Source organism: Hordeum vulgare, chromosome 1H (assembly GCF_904849725.1).
Source record: "Hordeum vulgare subsp. vulgare chromosome 1H, MorexV3_pseudomolecules_assembly, whole genome shotgun sequence".
In the NCBI taxonomy this organism is placed as follows: domain Eukaryota; kingdom Viridiplantae; phylum Streptophyta; class Magnoliopsida; order Poales; family Poaceae; genus Hordeum; species Hordeum vulgare.
Window position 1 is genome coordinate 466,502,599 of NC_058518.1, and position 22,765 is coordinate 466,525,363.

The window sequence follows — 22,765 nt, forward strand, 5'->3', positions numbered from 1 at the left end:
TTCCGGGTTTTTTGGATTCGGTGTTCACTCGTCGTTTTTTTCTGCCCACCCCTAGTGAAGAGGAATACCATGCACTGACTCCAAGTTCAATTTTGGGCCAACAACCGCAATTAGTTTAATGCACAGTAACTTTTTGGCAGTAATATCAGCACTCCCTCCGTCACAGTTTAGAAGACATGGTTAAATTTACGTGCATTTCCATAATAGAGAAGGTTTAGGGTGCATTGCATTTACTCCTAGCGTCTAATTAGTATTCTGTTGTACTACTTCTATATGCATGCGTAATGCAAATGCTATTTTTCATCCCATCTCACAGTCAATCAATAACCACCTAGATTTCACATAATTTTCAAGCGTGCCTTTTAAATCGTGACGGAGGGAGTACTATCGATGGTTTCTTTAATTAATGCTTTAACCAACAATTAGATCAATAATATGAGGCATAGTCTGCGAATTCTTTTTTCGATAAAGGGCGTGTCTGCACGAATTCATGATGTTTGTCTAATAAGTGTGTATATTTGTGTTACAAAAAATAGACCCATTGTATTCCTATTTACAAGCATTGTTGTATGATTATTTTTGCAACCATCAACTATTGTATGCGGATTTGCACAGAAAAGTAAGTATGCCTTGTTTTTCTTTTTGAACCGAGGGTGCAATAATTCATTAGTTCGTTGTGCGGAGTACAAACTTTTTCATCCATACTCACTACAGAATTTTGTACTAGATTTAAATGACACATCAAGACTCGGAATGGTGGAGTGCCAGAATTATGATGCCCTCGGTCTGGATTTAAACCCCATTTGACCAATTCCCGGGGGGGGGGGGGGGGGGGGGAGGCTTCATGTCCACCCAAGTTTGGTTGACACTTTCAAACAAATTGGAAAAAACTGAAAGTAAATTAACACATAGATGTAACATAAATTTGGTATGTCACAAAAGGTCATCATAGGGAAAAATGATATTTGCCGCTCTTTGCGTCAAGATATCGGGGTTTCGCACAAGGATGACAAGGGAGCGACGCGATCTGGACCGGCCCATTACCGTTACCGGTTTTGGGAACCATCTAGACTTTCCCCACCATTTTTTTGGTTTTGGGAACTTTCTACAAGGTTCTTTGAACCGGTTTTTTCTTTATTCTTTCCTGTTTCTATTTCAAAAATGTTGTGGCTTTTCAAAAAATGTTCTGGATTTTCAAAAAATATTGCGCATGTTGAGATGGATATGTGGCCACACAAGGAAGGATCGGGTACGGAATGACGATATACGAGAGAGACTTGGGGTAGCACCGATTGAAGAGAAGCTGGTCCAGCATCGTCTCAGATGGTTTGGACATATTCAACGGAGGCCATCGGAAGCGCCGGTGCATAGCGGACGGATAAAGCGTGCTGAGAATGTTAAGAGGGGTCGTGGTAGACCAAACTTGACATCGGAGGAGTCCGTTAAGAGAGACCTGAAGGTTTGGAATATCGACAAAGACTTAGCCATGGACAGGGGTGCGTGGAAGTTAGCTATCCACGTTCCAGAGCCATGACTTGGTTTCGAGATCTTATGGGTTTCAACTCTAGCCTACCCCAACTTGTTTGGGACTGAAAGGCTTGGTTGTTGTTGTCCTAAAAATTCCAAAATATTTTAGTTTTCAGAAAACATTTCTCGACTTTCAGAAAATGTAGTGGGTTTTCAAAAAATGTTCTTCAAATTCTGTTTCTGTCAAAAGAATGTTCTGGATTTTGAAAAAAAGTTCTTATTTCTCAAACAATGATCGGGATTCTCAAAAAATGTACTGGGTTATCAAAAAATGTTCTTCAAATTCGGAATTTTTTTCACTCTTTCTTCAAAAAATAGTTCTGTTTTTTCAAAAATATTCAGAATTTTCAAAAAATGTTCGGGATTTTCAAAAATTCTTCTTCAAGTTCTGAAAATGTTTTTGCTTTTTAGAATAATATTCTGTATTTTAGAATAATGTTGTATAATTTCAATAAATGTTCCGGAATTTCATAATATCTTCTGGATTTTAAGAAATGTTCGGGATTTTTAACAATTGTTTATCAAATTAGAAAAAAATAAAATTATTAGAAAATTGTTATTGATTTTCAAAAAATGTACTAGGTTTTCAAAAAATGTTCTTCAAATTCTGTTTTTTTACTAAAAAAAATGTTCTATATTTTCAAAAAATGTACTAGCTTTCAAAAACTGTTCTTTAAATTCCGTTTGTGCTTTTTACTAAAAAAACTGTATTTCTAAAAAATGATTGGGACTTTCAAAAAATCTTCTTCAAATTCAGAAAATATTACTGCTCTTTTTCAAAATATTGTTCTGGATTTTCAAAAAATGTTCAGTATTTCAAAAAAAAATCGCCAAATTATTAAAATGTTTTTCCTTTACAAAATTGCTCTTGATTTATAAAAAATGTTCTAGAATTTCTAAAAAAAATGGATGTTCACAAAATGTTCGGGATATTTGAAAAAATGTTGTTCTAATTCAAAAAATGCTTTTGTTTATTAGAAAAATGTTCTTGATTTTCAGAAAATATTTTGTATTTTCAAAAAATGTTCGAAATATGTTCTGGATTTTTCAAAATTGTTCTTGGTTTAAAATTTTATTCTCAAGATTAAAAAAAGGTTCATCCTTTAAAAAATTGTTCGTGATATCAAATTTATTCCCTGTTTTAGAAAACGTTCAAGCTTTCAAAAATGAATTTAGAAATGCAACATTTGTTCGTTTTGATAAAAAAATAAATAAAGGAAAACGGGAAGAAAAACGTCCAAAAAAAGAAGAAAAATAAGCAAAAAAAGAAGAAGTTACAGTTATCGCGTGCCTACTCGGTTGGCTCTGTCAGGGATCGCCCTGTGCGTGGGAGGGACTCCCTGCCGCAGCGAGCGGCAGGTAGGAGTTCCCAATCATAGGACCTCCTGTACAGCCCCTGACTGGGCCGCCCATCATCGCGATGAAACAGTACAAAAATCAACGAAAAATGAAAGCGCCAGTACGAGGGATTGAACCCTGCAAATGGAGCATGTAGACGCTTGTCGCAGACCAGCCAAACTAACATCTTTCATTAGACATGCGGGTTATTTGAAATATCATCTCCTACAGATCTGACACCCCCCTTGTAAACATCAGATAGAAATGTTCGAAATTAAGAAAAAGTGTTCACATTTTCAGAAAATGTTCGAAATTAAGAAAAAGTGTTCACATTTTCAGAAAATGTTTGAGAATTAAATAATTGTTCGGATTTTAAAACAACCGAACATTTGAAAAATGGTACTACCATTTAAAAAAAATAGTTCAAGTTTCTATATTTTTCCCAATTTACAAAAATATGCACATTTTCAAATATTGTTTGGAGGTCCAAAATATATTGAGTTTGAGTTTAGATAAAATTTTAAATTGCGAACATTTTTTGAAATTTCTCTTTTTTTTTAAATCACGAAGATTTTATGAAAAAGGGCACAAATGTTTGCAAACATGACCATTTTCTTAAAAAAAAGACTCAGTTTTTACAAAACACGATTTTATATATATATATGTACAAACTTTTAAAACCCAAATAAAAATGTTAACATTTTTCTAAATGCCAACAATATTGAGATTAAAAAATATGAAATTGCGAACAAGTTTTTAAAATCAAAAAGTTTTTCAAATTTACCAAAACAATTTGAGAACGAGAACATTGTTTGTATTTTTGTACAAATTTTGAATCTGGGAACATTTCTTAAAATTCCTGATCATTTTCCGAAAGCAAACATTTTTTGGAATTGTGAAGAAATTCTGAAAAAAAGGAATACTTCTTGAAATAAATACAAATATTTGAAATTTCAGAACAATTTTGAAAAGGAAAACAATTGACATTTAAAGGAAAAAACGAAAACTGTAAAAAGAAACAGAAAAAGGTAAAAGAAGAAAAGAAAAGAAAAAAGTGAACGGAAAAACTGAAAGAAAAAAAACTGTTCAGAGAACTTTCTAGAAGTTTCCTCAAATAGGTAAAAGCAGACACGGACCTTCCTGAAGGTTCCCAAACGAAACATATAACGTAACTGGATCGGCCTAGTACACTAGATTTCTATGCGTTTGCTCGACATTTTAACGCAACGGGCGTCAAATAGCGATTTCCGATCATCATGACTAGAGGTGGGCAGAAAAACCAAGGACCAAACACCGGATACCAAAAAAACGGAATCAAAGACGAAAAACCCGAGAACCGAAGCTTCGGTTAATTATTCGGTTAGCAGTTGTGAAAAAACGAAATTACTTCGGTGTGTTCGGTCATTGGACTCAACTGACCGAACTCCCGGAACTAACCGAGATGCTCTCTTCCAATGCTAGAAAGTTAAACTCAATAGCCCATCCATGATTAAAAAAATGTATACAAAGTTATTCGTAGCCTTTTACGAGCCCATTCTTAGCCCAACAATCATAGGTCGTAGCCCTTTCATCTTATTCGTGGTGCACTCCTTCACGCACGACACGACATCACACGGCAGCAGTCTTGGCTTCCACGCGCCGGCGGTTGGCAACGCCTGTCCCTCCCACTCGGCGGTGGCCAACGATGCCTGTAACTCCCACGCGGTGGCGGCTGGCGGCGCCCGTCCCTCCAGCATGATGGTGGCCAGCGACGCTCGTACCTCCCACGCGGTGGCAGCCGTTACTCCTTCATGGTCGGCAGTCCGCTTGCTAACATAGCGCGATTGAGACCATATTACACGACTTTTCAGCACCGTAAAAAAATTGTTTGTCAAAACCTATCTACATGGGATCTAGTTTTGAAGATCTCGACGCGAAGAATCTAACGATGAAAACGATTCAAGATTTGGACGTGCGATTTAAGAGATAAAATGTTTTAAAAATATAGATTATGAAAAATTAGAAAAACTAACAGGTTGTGACAAGTGAACACATATAGTGCGTCACTTGTCGCAACCTTGGAGATGAGAGTGATCTTTGAAAGAAATACTCCTTCATTAATGATTTCGTAGAATTTGCCAATAAAAAATCTCTACTGATGTTATGATTGAATTTTTTGGACATACTCCGATTAGATTTTTTTATAACATTTTTTCCTAGGGGTAGATTATTTTTTTATAACCGATGCTGTCCACCAGATAAGATATTACCCCGGCTGAGGGGTGGCCTAACAACAGCTCAGATAGCCACCGATCCTGCACTGCAGTGTGGCCCTAGACTCATTAGGGCTCCCTTGGTTCACATGATTCTGAAAAAAGGGAACAGGAAAAAACACATGAATAGTGATGCTGCTGTTCAGTAGTACGAGTATGTTTCTGAGCTGTTACTAGCACTGAGTGCTGACGCGACTGAGCGCCATCTATGCCTGCCTTTACATCATTGTGTTCTCTAAACCTTTCTGCACAACTTTCCTTGCAATTATTGTGTGCATTGATAGAGTGGTCATGGACTGACAGTCCTTCTCAGTGTCAAACCAGATGCATCATGCATGACATGCCATCGGATCACCACAAGCTGTTTGCTTGCTGGGACATGCCATCGGCTGTAGATTCAGAGTTGGGCAAGAATCAGAGAGATGGTGCCCCACACTCACCCAATCCTGTGTCCTTGCAATCAACATCAGCTCTGATGTGTTTGCACACCCTAACCATGCATCATTTGGACTTTTCTGTGTTTGTAAACTGTTCATGTTCATGATCATGTCTGCAGTGATATAGATCGGTTCAAGAATACGCACGGCAAAGCACATCTGAAGAAATTCTTCCGATGACCACAAGAAAAAAAATCTGAAATATATAGAACACAAGTAAAAGAAGCTAAATTTGAACATAAACATGGTGGGTTCATGTATCTGTCTGACCCAGTTACACAGATGATTCGACGAATTTTGAGCAACTATGTATTACCAAAAACTCTTGTTTATTCCGCAAGCTCGCCAGGTCCAACGAAGGGAGAAATGGAGAGGGGAGGAAAAGGTTGCTTCTGGGAAGAACTCTATACATGTGCACTCAAAGCATTCTTATTTCGGGAAGCTGCCTTCGTAATGAACTTGCAGGATTTCAGTTGCTGGGCTTCTGCTCTGCACCCGATGATGCCTGAAAATGGCAAAAAGTAACGCATTTCAGTTATGGTTGGTATGAAATTCAGGTCGCTCAACAACAATGACAATTAGGTGATGTGAAAAATCCAGAAAACAGCAAATGTTTTTCATGTGCTAGGATTAACAGCTCTGATAATGAATACTTACCCCAACTGATGTCACGAAACTGCAGACTGCACATTTGACGGACCTTGCGCCGTACTGGTACATGAGCAGCATTCGGCAACTCCCACAGTTTACATGCGCAACCTGATTCGCTGCGGCCAAGCACAAGATATATAAAATTTGTCATTGAGAGTATTTCAGATTTGATGAGCACACATCAACTCTATGCACTCATCCTTGTGAGTTCTTAGAACCTGTAGAGCATCTTCAGAAGTCAGGACCCAATGCTAGTGGTATCTTTCAATCTTTGTGTTTGTGTATCATTCGGTAACTGTAGGACATGTTTGTCAGACTTATAGTAAAAACTAGGAGATATGCATCAAACTTTTGGTAGATCCAGGAGATCCTTATCAAACCTTTTGTTTTCTGCATCACAACAAATGCATACATCCTACTGTCCAATTTTGATGAGTGCGACTTCAGGATAAGCCAATTTTACGATGTTAACGGTTATCGACTGATTGCTAGAGCTTTTCCAACCTCAGAATACGTTCTGTCCAGAAGGAGGATTTTGCATACACAAATCAATGTCCACATCGTTTCGGAAAGGGAATCAAAACCAGCAGAATATACCACTTTTTTTTTTTGAAAGATCCAGCCTCCGGCTGGCATATATACCACTTGCAACCCAGGAAGAGAGGAAGAAAGAAAAGCTTTGGTCAATTTTACATACCTTCCATTGCCAGGTTGACAGTGTGGCAGCAAGAACACTGTACACTTGTGGCACCACGTATGTACATCAGAAGAGTGTGGCATCCTCCGCAAACTAGCTGCGCCATCTCGGTCCCTGCACCGAATCAGGGTGGAAAATACATTCAGAGAACCGCACTTCAGGATAGTTTCCAGCTAATGCAAAGCGTTTTGGATTGGATTGGTTTAAGGGGTTACATTTTTAACCCCCTTGATCTGCAAGTGTGGTGAAATATGCATGCAAAATCGTCCTTTCTTGGTAAACTTCAGAAGTTAAGTGCACAGATAAACGAGATGTTGCGTTTCTTTTCATTAAAAATAACAAAGGATGTTACTTGTCAGAGTCGATTAGAATGCACACTGCTGTCTCCCATACTAATCATGCAGATATGGAACTCAATGTTCAGTGGCTGCCACATTGCATACAAATCCTTGATGGGCAAAATGAGATTGATGTGCATACCAGGAGCCGGAACAGCGGTCACGGTACTGCAAACCGCGCAGCATACCGACGTTGCGCCGGCAGGATACATGAGCAGATTCCGGCACCCAGAGCAGACAAGTTGGCTTTGAGCCCCTGAAATTGCTCAAGCATGGAACCTTAGTTATGAAATTTCAGTGGCTGAAGCTCACCTACCAATAACCAAAAGTCACATTTGAGAAAAGCATTGCAAGGGCAAAATCAGCAGAGAAACATGTACGGCTTAATCGATATCTTGGGCTTAATCTGTTCTATCACAACTTCGGAGACTAAAAACAGCAGAAGGAGCTGCAGCATGAAAATTCAGTTCCGATAGACTTTTCGTAAGAAAAAAAAAATCATGAAGAAGCCAGAACGTTAACATCTTGGTTTTCTGGGTGGCTAAGAAACATGAAATAAATTTATATAAAAAAAAACAGAAAAAGGGGGAGCATCGAATGATTGCCAAAGATTTCTCCGTTCTTGCGGTACCCCCAGTCGGCGACCATACCTGCATTGGGAGCGGGTGGCGTGAAGGGCGCAGGAGGAGTTGGGTAAGGGGCAAGAGGAACCGGCATTGCCGTGCCCGCGGCTGCCTGAGCCGGCGTCGTCGTTGCTGCGGACGAGACTTCGCACGCTCTGCTGGAAGTCGAGGGGATGAGAACAGATTGCCCTCCTCTACATGAAATCCTGCATAAATTGTGGGAGATTCCGGTGAGAACACCGCGATTCTACCGGGGAAAAGGTGTAGTATGAATCATCAAGATGATAGCAAGGCCAGGTACAGTTGAGCCGTGCAGGCCTGAGGCAAATCGAGCGTCAAATTAGACAGACGGAGAGCCGCCTTCAGCGCTCGTCGCGGCAGCAGAGCTGGGCGCCGAATCACCTGCTCGTCGCTGGACCGTGCTATGCCGCCACCGACGCTCGTCGTCGCCGCCGACGCCGAGCCGGAGGAAGAAGGCGGCTCGCGCTTGCCCGGTTCAGAGGAAGAGGCGGACCCGCATGGCGCCGCTCCCCGGGCAGACGAGCGCCTCCGGCTCGGGCTTTGCTGAGCTCGATCCGGTGCAGATGTCGAGACGAGCGAGCGAGTCGAGTTTTGCTCAGAATAACAACATGAGTTGGAATGCGGCAGATAAGGTAAAGCACGGCACTGTGGCTGGGAACGTGGATTCTCTTTCTTATCCCCTATGCCATGTGGGCCCCGTCGAAACTCACTACGCTATCCTGTTCTGTGTAATTTTTTTTGCTTTCGTTTTCGTTTATAGAAATCTCCGTCAACAATCCTGTGCAGCAACATGTGGTTTTGGAATGAAAAGAAGCGAAAAAAAACACTAGGATTAGCATGTACATCATCATGTTAGCTACTCTAATAAGAATTCTTGTCATTTCCCGAGTTACAAACGGTTCGCTGTGAAAATTTATGTGTTTTTTCACCCCTTCTGTTTTTCATGCGAACCTCTACGATATTTCTATGTTTTTTGGTCAAAGAGGAGAAGCATCTCGAATAGCATCGGTGTTTACGAGTCAGAACCCAATCCTATGATTGGTTGGTGCATTCATAAAAGCAACTCATCAGCTAACACATTTTTCTCCCTCTCTATTTATCTCTCTCTCTCTCTCTCTTCCTATCATTTTCTCCCTCACACGGTGTGGGGGTTGAGGTTGACATAATTAAGGAGGAAAGAGAAAAACGAACTAGTAGTAATTGATTGTTGGCCAAAAAGTATACCCAAAAATCGTTCACGACTTGCAATGACTTTTTCCTCTGTAAATTCAAAGACAAATTTCAGTGGCCGAGCTAGACGAAGATGGGCCCTGGAGGGGGGGGGGGTGGAGGGTCTAATTACGATACTTTCTTGTATTTAAGACCTTAAAATATTATTTTCTTCAGCGATTATCTCAAGGCTGGGGCCCACGACCACCCCAATGATGCACATAGCTCCGCCGTTGACAAATTTGTTCTTACGTATTTTCTCAAGTTATTGTCGCATTTCAACCATAGAAGAAACGTTTTGAAGAAAAGGACCACCCTTATTTGTACGGTAAAGAAGCAGTCCCCAATTTGTGCTTCCCGACATAGTCATACATGATGCAACCATTTCTGTCAAAATTCAGGATACATCCCTAAGTAGGTATCAACCAATTAATTGATCATGTGTTACAAACAAAGTGATGACTAAAGAAAGATAAGCACGTCATAGTTGATGAACTGATTTGTTTTTAGCAAAGATTTAACCAAGTGTAGGCCAATATATGGGATAAGAGAACCATAAAATATGAAGGTACTCGTACAAGATATGTAGCCCCGACCAAATCCAAAATCACTAACCTATTTATTAAGGGGGGGGGGGGGGGGGGACTACTAGAACACGAAACTATACCATATATTGGGAGTCTAACCTATCTCCATTCTACACAAGAAGGAATTAATACCAAGTAGGGCATCTTCGGTTCACATGATTCTAAAAGTGCAAGAATAAGAAAAACAAAGGGATTGAGATGTTACGCCATATTGAATCCAGCCTATAGGAATAGTTGAAAGCACAATAACCTCTAGTATATATTTTTTTGGTTGTACCATGGGAAAAATGTAGGAATTTTCCCCAACGATTAGATGCATGGCATAATTGTCAGACACAAAGAAAAATTCCATGAGGTTCAACTCAAAGTAACATATATACTTTCTGTACTCCTGGGTGTATGTACTTTCATTTTTAATATACTTCATATACACATTGGTTATACCTCTTTATCATTTTTAATATACTTCATTAAATATTATAAGATACCTCAATATGAGTTTTGTTGAAAAAATATCAGTTGCGACGTACTTTTTATAGTAAACATTTTTCACGTACAAACAAAGCAGTATATATGTAAACCTTTAAAAATATGTAAACTCACATGTATTTTTTCATGAAACTCACTTTAAGGTATCTAGTAATTATTAATGAAGTATATTAAAAATAATAATAAGGTATAAAAGACTCATCTATGTGGTACATGAGGAGCAGGAGTACATACTCCCAAGAGTACATAGCCATTTTCCTATATATATATATATATATATATATATATATATATATATATATATATATATATATATAATCCTATACTTTTCATTCCTACAAACCTAATAAGCGAGAAAATTCCTAAGAAACAGATTCCTCTAAAATTCCTTCGAACAATGAGGTATGTAAATTTACATGTAGTTAGAATATTTAATCTATTTGAGTTTTGTTCTCTATACAAATACAGATGGACAATCGTACATAAGGTACACCGAAGCAGTTACTTACACACCCACAATATATTTTGCCACGTCATACACATAAAACCAGAGCTTGTGGTCACCTCACCAAGCTACAAATGAGTGAAAGGGAGGACAAATGTGGGGTCACTAGCCAGTGAGATAAGATGACAATGGTGCATTATTTCACGCTTTAGATTGATGAAATAGTTAAGCTGCGAAGATGTCGCGTGACGCGTACACAAAATCCCACGTTGTCACACAGTAAAGTGATGCACTGTGGCCATGTCTGTATGTATGCTGTCCCTGGTACTGCATCATGGTGACCTCTGGTATAGCTAATGCATGTGGCACAATTGATGAAGTAGACAAACTGGAAAACATATGTAACTGACTTTATTTAGCATCTATCTCAAACCTCATTACAAACATAAGTATTTCCTATCTTCTAATAAGATAATTTATACGCGCTTTGTTTGTACTCAGCCTGTAGCGCAACGCATATTTTAAAAGAACAAAAATAATTTGGAACTGTTTATGACCATTTCTAGTTTTCAAGCTACTACATCACAACATTAATGTGCCCTACAAGATTTCGTTATGTTCTATCAGAAAACTTGCGAACACAAATCCTTGTATAACAACTGCATCAGAGCTCAACGATCATCCATGCCCAAACGACAATGATTTGGCAACACCGATCTTCTGATTGTTTTCTTTAAAACGAACCAGGAACACAAAGCACTTAACTAGATTCAACGCATACAATCTACAAATATTACTAGAAAACGCCACCCAAAGATTATGCCAAGAAAAGGCAGGTTGGCCCAGCTAGCTATGATTGATTGAACATTGTGGCTGGGGCCAAGTTGACGTATGTTGCAGGGTAGAGGTCGGCGAGTGCTTCTTATGTATGTCCTTTTGCTGCGGTGACTGACAAATAATGGATGAGTGGCTGCCAATAGGCACGTCCCCACTGGTAGATCCCCATGATCTCTTGGACTCCCACATACAAACAATTCATCTGTGTTTATCATATATACATCATTTCTACATCATGAAATCGTAACCTTATCCTTTGCCCCCACCAGAAAATAAAGAGCAGAAGACCACACATATTAAGATAACCGTAGAATCGGCACTGCTGAGTTTTGTACTGTATGTCTTGCTTTCTAAATACCTAGATATATGCAGATAAATTCATTTGAGGTTTATATATCCCCTCTTCCAAAAGATGCTAATCATTGCTTAGAAATAGAATGTGCATGTATCTATTGTGGACTCTACTGCAGATATATTGACTATGTTTCCCTCGCTTCTTTAGAGTCATGTGAAGATTGAAAGCAACTTAAGCTAGAATCCGTAGTACAGTAAAAGTAGGGGGTCCCCTGGTTAGGCAGATTGATATACCTTCGCTAACCACTTGCAGACTGGACAGGGCAGCTAAACCCATAGCTTTCCAATCAAGCACTCAAGAAGAGATGCTTGCAGGATGTCAACACGCAATAGCCAGTCCACAGCATCATGCGCAAGAATTAACATTAATTCTAGACAGGGGCAAAGCCAGGAAAATTAAGTGTTGGGTTCATCCCAGTAACAGTATGAGGTCAAACTAAAAAGTGTCACATTATGCTAAATAACAAGGTTAGAAATTTTTCATTGGGTTCACTTGAACCCAACATTTATATGCCAGATTAGCCCCTGATATAATATGAGAATCATATGCATGGACAATACAGCCAGCAGACTTGAATCGCATTAAAAGCCCAGATCTGGATCTGCCTCGCCAACCTCCAGCCACCAGCCGGAAATGGAGAGCCACAAGTTCCCCTGTAAAAACCGTGGGCAGAGGATGGAAGGAATCAAGCACACACACACAGAGTCGAGTGGGAAAGTGATAAGAGAATGGACAGTGAGAAAAGCCAGGGCAACTGGCTGGAGTCATCATGCCCACGATTGTCCGTCAATTATGATGATTGAGATAAGCATGGTAGTCCATTAATTATGATCGATCAAGTTAAGAGTGCTCAATTTGTAAGGTATTAATATGCTTCTTAAGTTGCTGGCATGTTGTCTTAGGCGACATTTGGAAGAGATAAGCTCGGGGAGAGCGACATACTGATTAGTCTTCGCTCCACCATCTCGCAGCGGCGAGAAATATCCTAACACGACTGTCACAGTCTCCATCTTGGGGCTAGAAGCAGCTGATTAGGATCACGGATCACCTTATCTACCTGCTTATCCTCCTCACTTTTGAATATTAGCGCAACATCTGGAGGTTCATGAGAATAAATTGATTTGCACCACTGCGATGGAAATATATGATTGATGACATACTTACATGAAAAGTCTATTATCTAAAAAACATACTTACATAAGCATAACTGCATAACCAAGAGACCACTTTCTGCCTTGCTGAGGGTTTGAGTATCCCATCTTTGTCTTTATGATAACCTGTTCAAGGCAGTTATGGCAATCCATTCAGTTTAAATATATGGTGAAATATGTAACTACCATGTAATAAAGACACCTTGAAGTTACCTGAGAATGGTTACATTGCCACACTCCTAAGGTCTGAGATCATATATAGCAGATGTCAGTCTAACCAATATATATATACTCCTATTTGTGATGAAACATCAAAACCGCTCTGAAATTAAATCTAAATCCTTGCAATGGGTGTCATCATTGCACTCTTTCTCTATGAATGCAACAAGAAGTTCCATCATACGTCGCATATCTGTTGATCGTTGGAGCAAAATATCATTGGAGACAAATGTCTGAACCTCTCCACCTATTTCTATCCAGCTACAACCAGGCACCTTGTTGCCACACATGTTCCTCATAAGACTTCTTACCTTTGCAAGCTCACTCCAAGCTCCTGCAGCAGCATAAGTATTAGATATAAGCAGGTAATTTGCTGGCTCATTTGGCTCCAGACCAAGTAGCCTATCAGCAGCCCACTTTGCCAACTCAATGTTGCCTCGCGTCTTGCAAGCAGCAAGGAAAGCTCCAATAACATCAGTGTTTGTTTGGCAGGAGATGTTGAGTAAAACGTTGCAGGCGTCCTGAACCCTGCCAGCTCTCCCTAGGAGATCAACCAGACAAGCAAGATGCTGTGGACACGGATCAATTTGGTAATCCGTCGTCATTAGAAGGAAATACTTTAGGCCATCTTGAATGAGTCCAGCATGGCTGCAGGCAGAAAGAACTCCAAGAAACGCAATGCCATCAGGCCGCACGCCTTGTTGGAGCATTGTTTCAAACATATGGATTGCGCTCTTGGCACACCCAAGGTAGGCGAAAGATGAAACCATGGATGACCATGATACTATGTCTGGCTTATGGATGGTAGCAAATGTCTCTTCGGCTTGTTGAAGAAATCCGTTCTTACCATAGGCCATGATCAAGGCGTTAGCTACTTGCAGAAATCCTTGTAAGCCCCTTTTGAGAGCATAAGCATGAAGTTGGGTAGCCTCATAGGCAGCTGCCATGTTGGCACAGGAACTAAGCAAACTGGCAAGCGTGAGCTCATCCGGTCGACAGCAGCACTCGTCATCATTCCTAAGCATGGACACGAAAATCTGCAGTGCTTCCTTGCCTCCATCATGGTGGCCATAGCAGACAATGATGGCATTCCAGGATACAGAGCTCCTTAGCAGCATGGCATCAAACACCCGGCGAGCATCAGCGACCCGGCCGCACTTTGCATACATGTCGAGGAGCGCGGTGGCGACGACAAGGTCCAGTTGGAGGCCCAGCCTGAGAACAAGGCCGTGCGCCAGGAGCCCCAGGAGGTGGCTGCTGGAAGATGAAGGAGCGCGGACGCTGAGCAAGGCACTGAAGGTGAAACCGTCACCGGAGAGGCCGGAGCTCCTCCGCATGGAGGCGAAGAGGGCCCATGAGTCGAGGAGCAGGCCATGGGAGGAGTAGCAGGAGATCATGACGTTCCAGAGCACGAGGTCCCTGCGCGGCGTTTCGTCGAACACCCTGCGCGCGTGCGTGAAGAGGCCGGACTTGGCATAGGCGTCGGCGAGCGCGGTGGCGAGGCGAGCGTCGGAAGCGTGGCCGGACTTGACGAGGAGCGGGTGGATGCGCGCGCAGGCGTGGCGGGCAGTGGCGCCGGCGGTCACGCGGACGAGAAGGCGCGAGAGGGACCCGCGCGGCCACATCAGGCATGTTTCGCTGCCATTTCTTAGCAATTCCCCACCAAAGGCACCAACCCTGTGCTGAGCGAGCGGAGATGAGAGAAAGAATGGCCACTGGAATCTACCGTTGCCCTTCCCTCTCCAATTCTCTCGATCTCCAGTTATTTACTCCTTTCGTGTTTTTTTCTTTTTGATCTTGGAACATTTCATTCCATTAAGGGCAATTCCAACGGACCGACCTAACACCACCGTCCGTTTAGGTCGGCCGAACATGAACGTCCGCTTCCGTAAATAGGTCGGCGCATTCGCCCAACACTAGCCGGGCCAATTTTTGTCGGTGTGCGAAAAAAAATACATAAATACATAATTAAACATAAAAAGCCAGCCACGAAGGCCGGCAATAGTCCACGCGTCCGCATTACAGTAATTAAACATACAAAAACTAAAACTACGAGGGCAGCCCTAGGCGGCGACAACGGCGTCGGAGCCGGTGAGGTCGACCAGCGTAGGCGCAGAGCCGGCCCAGGGGAACGCCGTGTTCCACAGCTCAGCTGCCTGCGCCTCCGTCGTTTGTCCTGCCGGCGCGGGCTGTGCTGGTGGCGGTGGCAGCGCAGCAGCAGTGGCACGCTCCTCCGCCTCCGCCTCCCGTCGTTCCTCCTCCGCCTCCTTCTCCAGCTCCATTAGCCGAAGGCCTTCGGTGCGTTCCGCCCGCAGGTGCTGCACCCTCCAGTGCTCGAGGTAGGCTTGCTCCTGCTGCGGTGTCACGCCCAGCCAGATGGGCGGCGCAGTGACGAACTCGTGGAAGATGCCGGTCCGCTGGTAGACCTCTCGTGGCTCCGTGGGCTCGGGCTTTGGCGAAGGTGGCACGATGCACTCGCCGGCGGCCGACAGAGCGATGGCCTCCGCGCGCTGCTGCTGCTGGTACGCCTCCTCCTCATCGGCCCTGCACCGCGCTTCCTCCTCGCTGTCGCGGAGAACAGCTGCGAGCGTCGCCTGGTAGGCGGCCTCAGCCTCCTGATCCTCATCGCTTACGACAGATGGGGACGACGGAGGGCCTCCTGGCTGCACTTCGCGCACGCCACGATGACACTGCTCCTCGTGCTCCACCGCGAACCACATCTCCTAGTTAGGGGAGTCGGCCACGTACGCATGGTCTTGCCGCTGCTCCGTTGTCAGCAGACGCCGACGGCAGCTCACCTCCTCCGCATGCACCCGCGCCGACCGCGGCACGACCGACACCGGAATTCTCTCCGAATCCATATGCCAGCCGTGCGGCAGCGTGGCATCGGGGTAAGGGAACGGCACACGGTGCTCCCAATGCCACCGCGCTTGGTGCACTGGGACGCTCACACGCTGGCGAGGCCGGTGGGAAGACGACGACGGGGAGATGGCGCGGGGGTAGAGCGGGGCCTTGCCCTTGTTTGGGAAGCCGCCGGCCATGGTGCTAGGATTTTGGTCGTCCGGGAGGTGGCTGGATGTGGACGGGCGGGGTTCTAGAAGCAGATGGCGAAACCCACCGCAAGCTCAGATTAAAAAAGCCGGCCACGGTCGCTGACACGTGGGCTCGAGGATGGCGGCCGTCATAAATAATGTTGACCGCGGTGGTTGGGGGCGGACACCGGAAGGGCGCACGCGTCCACGCCGACGCATTTCAGTTCTAAATTTGGGTGAAAATAGATCGACGCGGACGCGAAGCGGACACGTTTTGGCAATGGTCAACGCGTTGGACCATCATCTTTGTCCGCGCCAACCAAACAAACGGCGGCGGACGAAATGAATCGCCCCATTAGAGTTGCTCTAAGCAACGCGCCGAGCAGAATCATTCGATGCGAAAGACTGAGCAAAGATAGAGGCAAGATCCGGTCATACGGCTTGGGTTCGAGCTCCATCTTTGACCCATACAATGCTAAATCGTGTGCAACCTTATTACAGGGCCAGGGACAATGAACAAATAGCAGAAAAACTAAAGTCTAGTAAGGATTTGTTTTTATCTCCCTAACTAGGACACCATTTAGAGCGAGGTCATAAGTCAAGGTCCTGATTGTCTCGACAAACAGTAACGTGCCAGCTTCTACCACATCACGGCCAATATCCATTTCTTGCACCTTCTAAAGTTCCTGGATGCGGCCTTCAGCTTGTGATTGTAATACATCAAAAGCAGCATTCAGGCGTCCACCACCAGCAACCACATCGTCAAACAATTTGAATGTCTGAGAAAAATTCAGACAACTTGGCATAATGTTTTGAATTGATCAAGAGTTTTGTCAAAAAAAATTGGAGTCATTTGACGGTTGTCGCATCTTTTTTTTAACATGGTACAAGGCACCAATTTGAATGTCTGAGAAAAATTCAAACAACTTGGCATAATGTCTTGAATTAATCAAGAATTTTGTGAAAAAAAATTTGGGGTCATTTGACGGATGTCACATGCTTTTTTTAACACGGTACAAGGCACCTCGTCGTCGACGGAAACATCTCCTCCTCCCACTGAATGTGCGTCGTCAAAATCCTAAAATAAATCCAAGAATAATGTGAGCACTGGGACTTGAACCCTGATGGGCTGAAGATATCAGTGTTTCTCTAACCATCCAACCACATGTTGGTTCGCGGTGTCATGCGCTTTCAAACGAAACCTTCTGGTCTATCGAGACACCTTCAATGAACATAATATATTTTTGGACATCTTTGAAATGAATCCAACTTCTGCAAGCACATGGGTATGCACATGATAGGCATTCATGCCTGATTTACAGGACTTTCAACATTGTATGCGAGTTATGGCACGTCCGACCATTTATCGATCTTTTTAACCGAGAAAATACCATAAAATGCAAAACTTATCAAAAACCCAAACGACTTAACATGATATCTTGAATTTGTCATATAAGACCATATAAACTGAGTCATTTAAGGAATGTGAAGAAATAAGGTGCTCCCGAACGAACCTTTCTCGTCGAGATGCAAGGCATGCAAGACTTCTCACTACGCAAGCCACCTTGCAAAAAGTGCATGCAAAGAGCTGGATGACCATGTCTTAGCAAACGGACTCTAGCGGTTTAGTCACTTTGTCCAGCAGGCGTCCCGTCATGCATCGTCATCAAAAGAGAGAATGAACTACGTAACTGTAAAGTTGTGTATGTGTAGCTCCAACGTTTCAAGCCTCAAACGTGTTAGGGCATCTCTAGTGCGGTCCTCAAATTACCTCCTGTCGTGGGTATAAGTCTGACAGTAGATGTGTAGGGTACGAAAGGATGGGCACAGCCTTAGCTACGGCGATGTTGTATGAGTTCAGGCCCCTCAACGGTGGAGGTAAAAGCCCTACGTCTCAGTGCTCTTGGGAGCTTGTTGTCGAGTGGAATATGGATTACAGTGAATTGCTAACCCCTGCACCAGTGGGGAATGGCGGCTTATATAGAGTGCGCTGCCCTTCACAACGGTTCGGTGTACATGGGTGGAGTAGTGGCGAATAAATGCCTACGTTACAGGTAACGTATGTCTTAAATGCTAATAAAGGTACATGGAAACGTATGCCCGTTGCCCTCCAGGGGGGTTACGATGCACAGAGTGGAATCCAGTCGGTAAGTTCGATACGCTCCGAATGCTCATCTCCGACTGGATGATGGAGGAATCGTCACTGACTGGATGATGGGAAGTCCTTAATTCAGTCGGAATTGACTAAGGGCCTTATCCCTTATGAAGGGTAGTCCTTGGGTAGAACTCATAGGGCAGGCCTATGACCCTACCCTAGGACTATAACCCCATCATTAGTCCCCGAATGGATTGGGGTTGGAACGACGAAGCGATGCTTGGAGTACGGATCCGACTGGTACGGATGCGACTTTGGCGTTGTTTGCCTCGATCCATTTTATCCTCTTTGGCCAGTGATCCGAGTGGATGTATTTGTGAAACGAACCGTCAGGGACCGAGTGCTTCCGTGGTATCTTTTGACGTGACCAGTCAACTGACAGCAGCGGATTTTCCGGGATCCTCAAATTTCGGTTGCCGCGCGCTCAGCGGGGATGACGACATCGTAATCGAGTAGTATCTGCCGCCTTGATTTCCGTGCCTTCATCTTCTCCACTAATATCGCAGCAACCGGTCGGGGGACAAGATTTCGGGGCCACCTGCTAGTGACCCAGTCGGAACCTTATTTAAACCTCTACAGCGAGGGTTTTTCGTTGCACTCGCCTGATAGCTCGCACTTGCCCCGCTTCTCTCGCCACCTCCTGCACATCTCAAGCTCTTTCCTTCTCCCTCTTCCCTCTGGGTCTGAAGCCTCCACCATGACAAAGGGGCAGACGAGCAAGCTCGAGGCGCGGAAGAAGAAGGGTAAGGCGGCGGCTCCTGCTCAGCGGCGGCAGCGAGCACTGACGGCGGGTTGGATCCAGGGGGATTTCCTCCCCTTCACGGTGACGGAGGGGGACTTGCTGGAGTTGGTGGAGCACGACATGATCGTGCACAAGACGTGGAGGTTGCCGGCGGAGGGCGAGACCGAGCCGGCGCCCCGGGAGGGGGAGCGCGTCTTGCTGCTCAGCCACGTGCACCGAGGTTTCTCTCTGCCTCCTCATCCCTTCTTCAGAGGTATAATGAACCACTTCGGGGCGCAGCTCCACCATTTTCCTCCCAACGCAATAGCTCATCTCTGTGCCTTCGTCATGCTGTGCGAGTGTTTTATCGGTTGTCCTCCCCATTGGGGGCTTTTCAAGCACATCTTCTCTGCTAGATCTCAAACCATCAAAAGACTCAACCAGTCGGATGACAAAACTCACCTCCTTCAGCTCTGCGGAGGCTTAGGCTTCCAAAAGAAAAGTAAAAGTAGCTATCCCGCTCTTCAGTTGTCTGAATTTGTTAGGAACTCGCAGTCGACATGGTTCTACTGCCAGGACGTTGCTTGCCCGAATGCCGCAACTGGACTGCCTCCTTTTAGCTTAGACCGACCGGCTCCGCCTAGGCAGCTCGCGCTCACGAAGGTGGAGAAGATCCAGATCCAGCCTCTGGTCGATGCGCTTGTAGAGGTCGTCCGAAGGGGAGTCACCGGCATAGATTTGCTGGAGGTTTTTCTGGGTCGGCGTATCCAGCCTCTGCAAGCTCGACACCACGCCATGTGGCACTACACGGGGCCTGAGGACTCCACTCGGACTAACGTCGAGTGCGTGACCGGGGAGATGGTGGCGTCGTGGGTCCTCAACATCATAGGCGCCTGCGATAACCCTAGAGGAGCCCGGCGAGTGAAGCCCTTCCGCGCGGACAACCCTCCTCCGAATGAGGTGAGTATAACTTGTCGAGTGCACACAATTGTCTTAGATTTATCGCTTTCTTGAATCACTGTCTGACGTCTGATGTTGTCGACTGTATCTCGTGCAGGCGTGGACCAACTGGTTTTCTCCTGTCTCGAACAGAAATCCGACCAAGGAGGAGGAAGGCAGCCAGGAGGGCAGCGTGGAGAGCGTCGAGTACGTCTCCGACAGTGGGGAGACGGAGGAGGAGTCCGAAGAAGAAGAGGGGGAAGATGAGGAGTAGAACTCGCCACACCCACCTCCAGATCCTCGAACCAAACGCCGCCACGAACCCGTGGCTCCGTCGGCTCCTCCAGCGGCCTCGAGTGCTCCGCCAGCCGTTCCTGTGGTTCCGAGTGCCTCGCCAGCTGCTCCCGTGGTTCCGAGTGCTCGGAGCACAAAGAGGACCAGGGACTCTGCTGCTGAGCCCGCGGGCCAGCCCTCTAAGGTGGCCAAACCGAGTGGATCCAAGCCTCGGAAGGCTTTGCCGCGGATGAGGATCGCCGTTTCCGTCGCCTCAGCGTAAGTGCATTGTTCTTCCATCTTCTTCCAGTATTTGATTGAACTCATGCTTATCGGTCGAATGAATTTAACTTGACAGAGCTGCCACCTCCGCCACTTCTGTGCCGCGCCAGGAAGACGATCCCATGGATACGGACAATGTTGCCACGTCCCAGCAAGGTACGCCGTGGCGACTCCGAGAGCTTACATTATTGTTTCACGAATTCTGTCTTTGGTGTTGCTTTTTTCCTGTGATCTCACGTTGTTCGGTCGGGTTTCCTTCAGAGGTGATTCCCGTGGAGGAGGACGACCAGGAGAGGCCCGAGCAAGCTACGGTGCCTGTCCTTGAGGCTGTTCCACCGGTTACTACTCCTGCCATGGACGCGCCACCGACTGAGACGATGCCATCGACTGAAACGACACTTATCGCTGCTGAACCGACTGGAGCAGGACTTGGGATGCCCAAGGAGTCTCTTGTGGTGCCAGGTCCGTCGACTGTCCAGTACGACGCCCGACGCCTCCCGGAAGATCAGGTGGGAGCTGCCAAGGAGGCCATGGTGCAGGCGGAGTTGATGGCGGGTGACGCCAAGAGAGCGTACGACTCCATCGCGTCTGTGTACAAGCGAAGCTTGGAACTCCAGGATGATATCCGAGTAAGTGGGGTAGTAAGTATTTACTTTCCTCTTGTAACCCACTGGGTGTTTAAGCCAGATACTCGGATACAGAATGATTAGTTTGCGGTGGGTTCACTCTTAGTGAACCCAGTGGGTGTAGTCCCCGAGACTTCTGTCGAGTGCTTGCACCGGCAGTTGTCTTTATATAAATTTTCTTTTGACTTGATCAGATCAAGACTAATCTGTTCGAATGTTACCGGTGGGGCATTCCGAGTGCACCTACTCGATTAGTCCCCGAGAGTAATTTTACTCAGGTTGGGTAGTAGTAGCCTCATAGGCTTGTTTTTTGTTATGTATCTCAATAGAGCGGACCTATTTGAGCGTCATGCCAGTGGGGTCACTCTTAGTGAACCCACTGGGTGTAGTCCCCGAGACCGCTGTCGACTGCTTGCGTCGGCAGGGGTCTGAAGAACTTTGAGCTTGTATTGTTGTCCTTGTTGAATTTGCCTGATCGTCTCTTCGCGCTGACTTGCAGAAGACTTGTGAGATGGGATCAGCGTACAAAACTCTGAGAGCTGAAAAGATCCAGTTTGCTGCGGAACTGGATGCAGCAATGCTTTCCTTGGCTGGTATGAAGGGTGTTCTGGCTGAACGAGAGAAGTCCTTGGAGGAGTCTCGTGAGGCAAACAAGGCATTGGTGGCCGAAGTGGAGAAAATGGGGAAACAAAGAACTCAGCTGATGGGACAGATGCAGGTGTTGAACAGGCGGTGCATAGCACAGGAGAATTACGTCAGTGAGTGGGCAAGGAAGATGATAGCGCTTCTCGGTGGTAAGTTCTGTTTTTCCGAGTGCTTCTTGCCTGTGTATTTCACTCTGTGCTTATTTTTTGCTCGTCCTGTCTGTGCAGATTTTTGCATGGACGCTGAGACTGAGGCAGCTGACGTTGAGCGGTTGGTTCTTCCGAACGTTCCACTCGGCGAGGACGCCAATCGAGACCTGCTTAGAGCGCACATTCGCCTGGTCAAAGTGTGACCTTTCATCGGTCGACTGAGAGAGGTCGTCGGCCGAATTGACAAGGAGCTTTGGCCTGAAGACGAGTCTCGGCAAGAGATGGAAGGTTTGATGACTCGGCTGGAGGAGGTCCCGAACCGAGTGCAGGCGTGGAAGAAGTCTACGGCTCGCTGTGGTGCGGACGTGGCGCTGTCGCTGGTCCGAGTGCACTGCAAGGAGGCTCGCGAAGAGAAGCTGAAGGCGTTGCAAGTCGCCAACACCAAAAAACTTCGATTCGAAGATTTCATGGAGACCTTCCTTGAGAGCGCCACTCGCATCGCAGACAGGATCGACCTCGACACTTTCGTGGAGCCTGCCAGTCCCAGTGCCAGTCCTGATGACGTTTAAGAAAACTTTTACCTCGGTATGCCGAGTGTTAGCTGTATGAAACTTTGGCCACTGCTGTTGGCCGTCACATTCGTGGTTCGGTGTGGATAAGCTTGATCTACACCGAACCAACTATCTTTAGACGAACTTTGAATTTGAATCGAATCTTTTGCTCTTCTTTTGCCAAAGAGTTGTTGACACGATTTTGGCTCGTGGTTT

General features: G+C 45.2%; 2 protein-coding genes across 3 annotated transcripts; both read right to left on the minus strand.

Annotated features, from left to right (window-relative positions):
- Nucleotides 1–5,771: 5,771 nt before the first annotated feature.
- Nucleotides 5,772–8,519, minus strand: LOC123445791 (protein LSD1). The gene is made up of 6 exons (XM_045122809.1): nucleotides 8,165–8,519; nucleotides 7,891–8,069; nucleotides 7,383–7,496; nucleotides 6,903–7,016; nucleotides 6,212–6,321; nucleotides 5,772–6,059 (listed from the first exon to the last, which is right to left on the minus strand). The coding sequence occupies exons 2-6, from the start codon at nucleotides 7,955–7,957 to the stop codon at nucleotides 6,024–6,026; spliced, it is 441 nt and encodes a 146-aa protein (XP_044978744.1). The 5' UTR covers nucleotides 7,958–8,069; nucleotides 8,165–8,519; the 3' UTR covers nucleotides 5,772–6,023.
- Nucleotides 8,520–12,154: 3,635 nt separating this feature from the next.
- Nucleotides 12,155–14,932, minus strand: LOC123445768 (pentatricopeptide repeat-containing protein At2g46050, mitochondrial-like). 2 transcript variants are annotated; one of them, XM_045122807.1, is made up of 4 exons: nucleotides 13,171–14,932; nucleotides 13,004–13,083; nucleotides 12,749–12,901; nucleotides 12,155–12,459 (listed from the first exon to the last, which is right to left on the minus strand). In XM_045122807.1, exon 1 carries the CDS (start codon nucleotides 14,799–14,801, stop codon nucleotides 13,269–13,271), a length of 1,533 nt encoding a protein of 510 aa, XP_044978742.1. In that variant the 5' UTR covers nucleotides 14,802–14,932; the 3' UTR covers nucleotides 12,155–12,459; nucleotides 12,749–12,901; nucleotides 13,004–13,083; nucleotides 13,171–13,268. The 2 variants fall into 2 exon arrangements, with proteins under 2 accessions (XP_044978742.1, XP_044978743.1); XM_045122808.1 differs by having other exon boundaries at nucleotides 12,749–12,935.
- Between the last annotated feature and the right edge of the window lie 7,833 nt (nucleotides 14,933–22,765).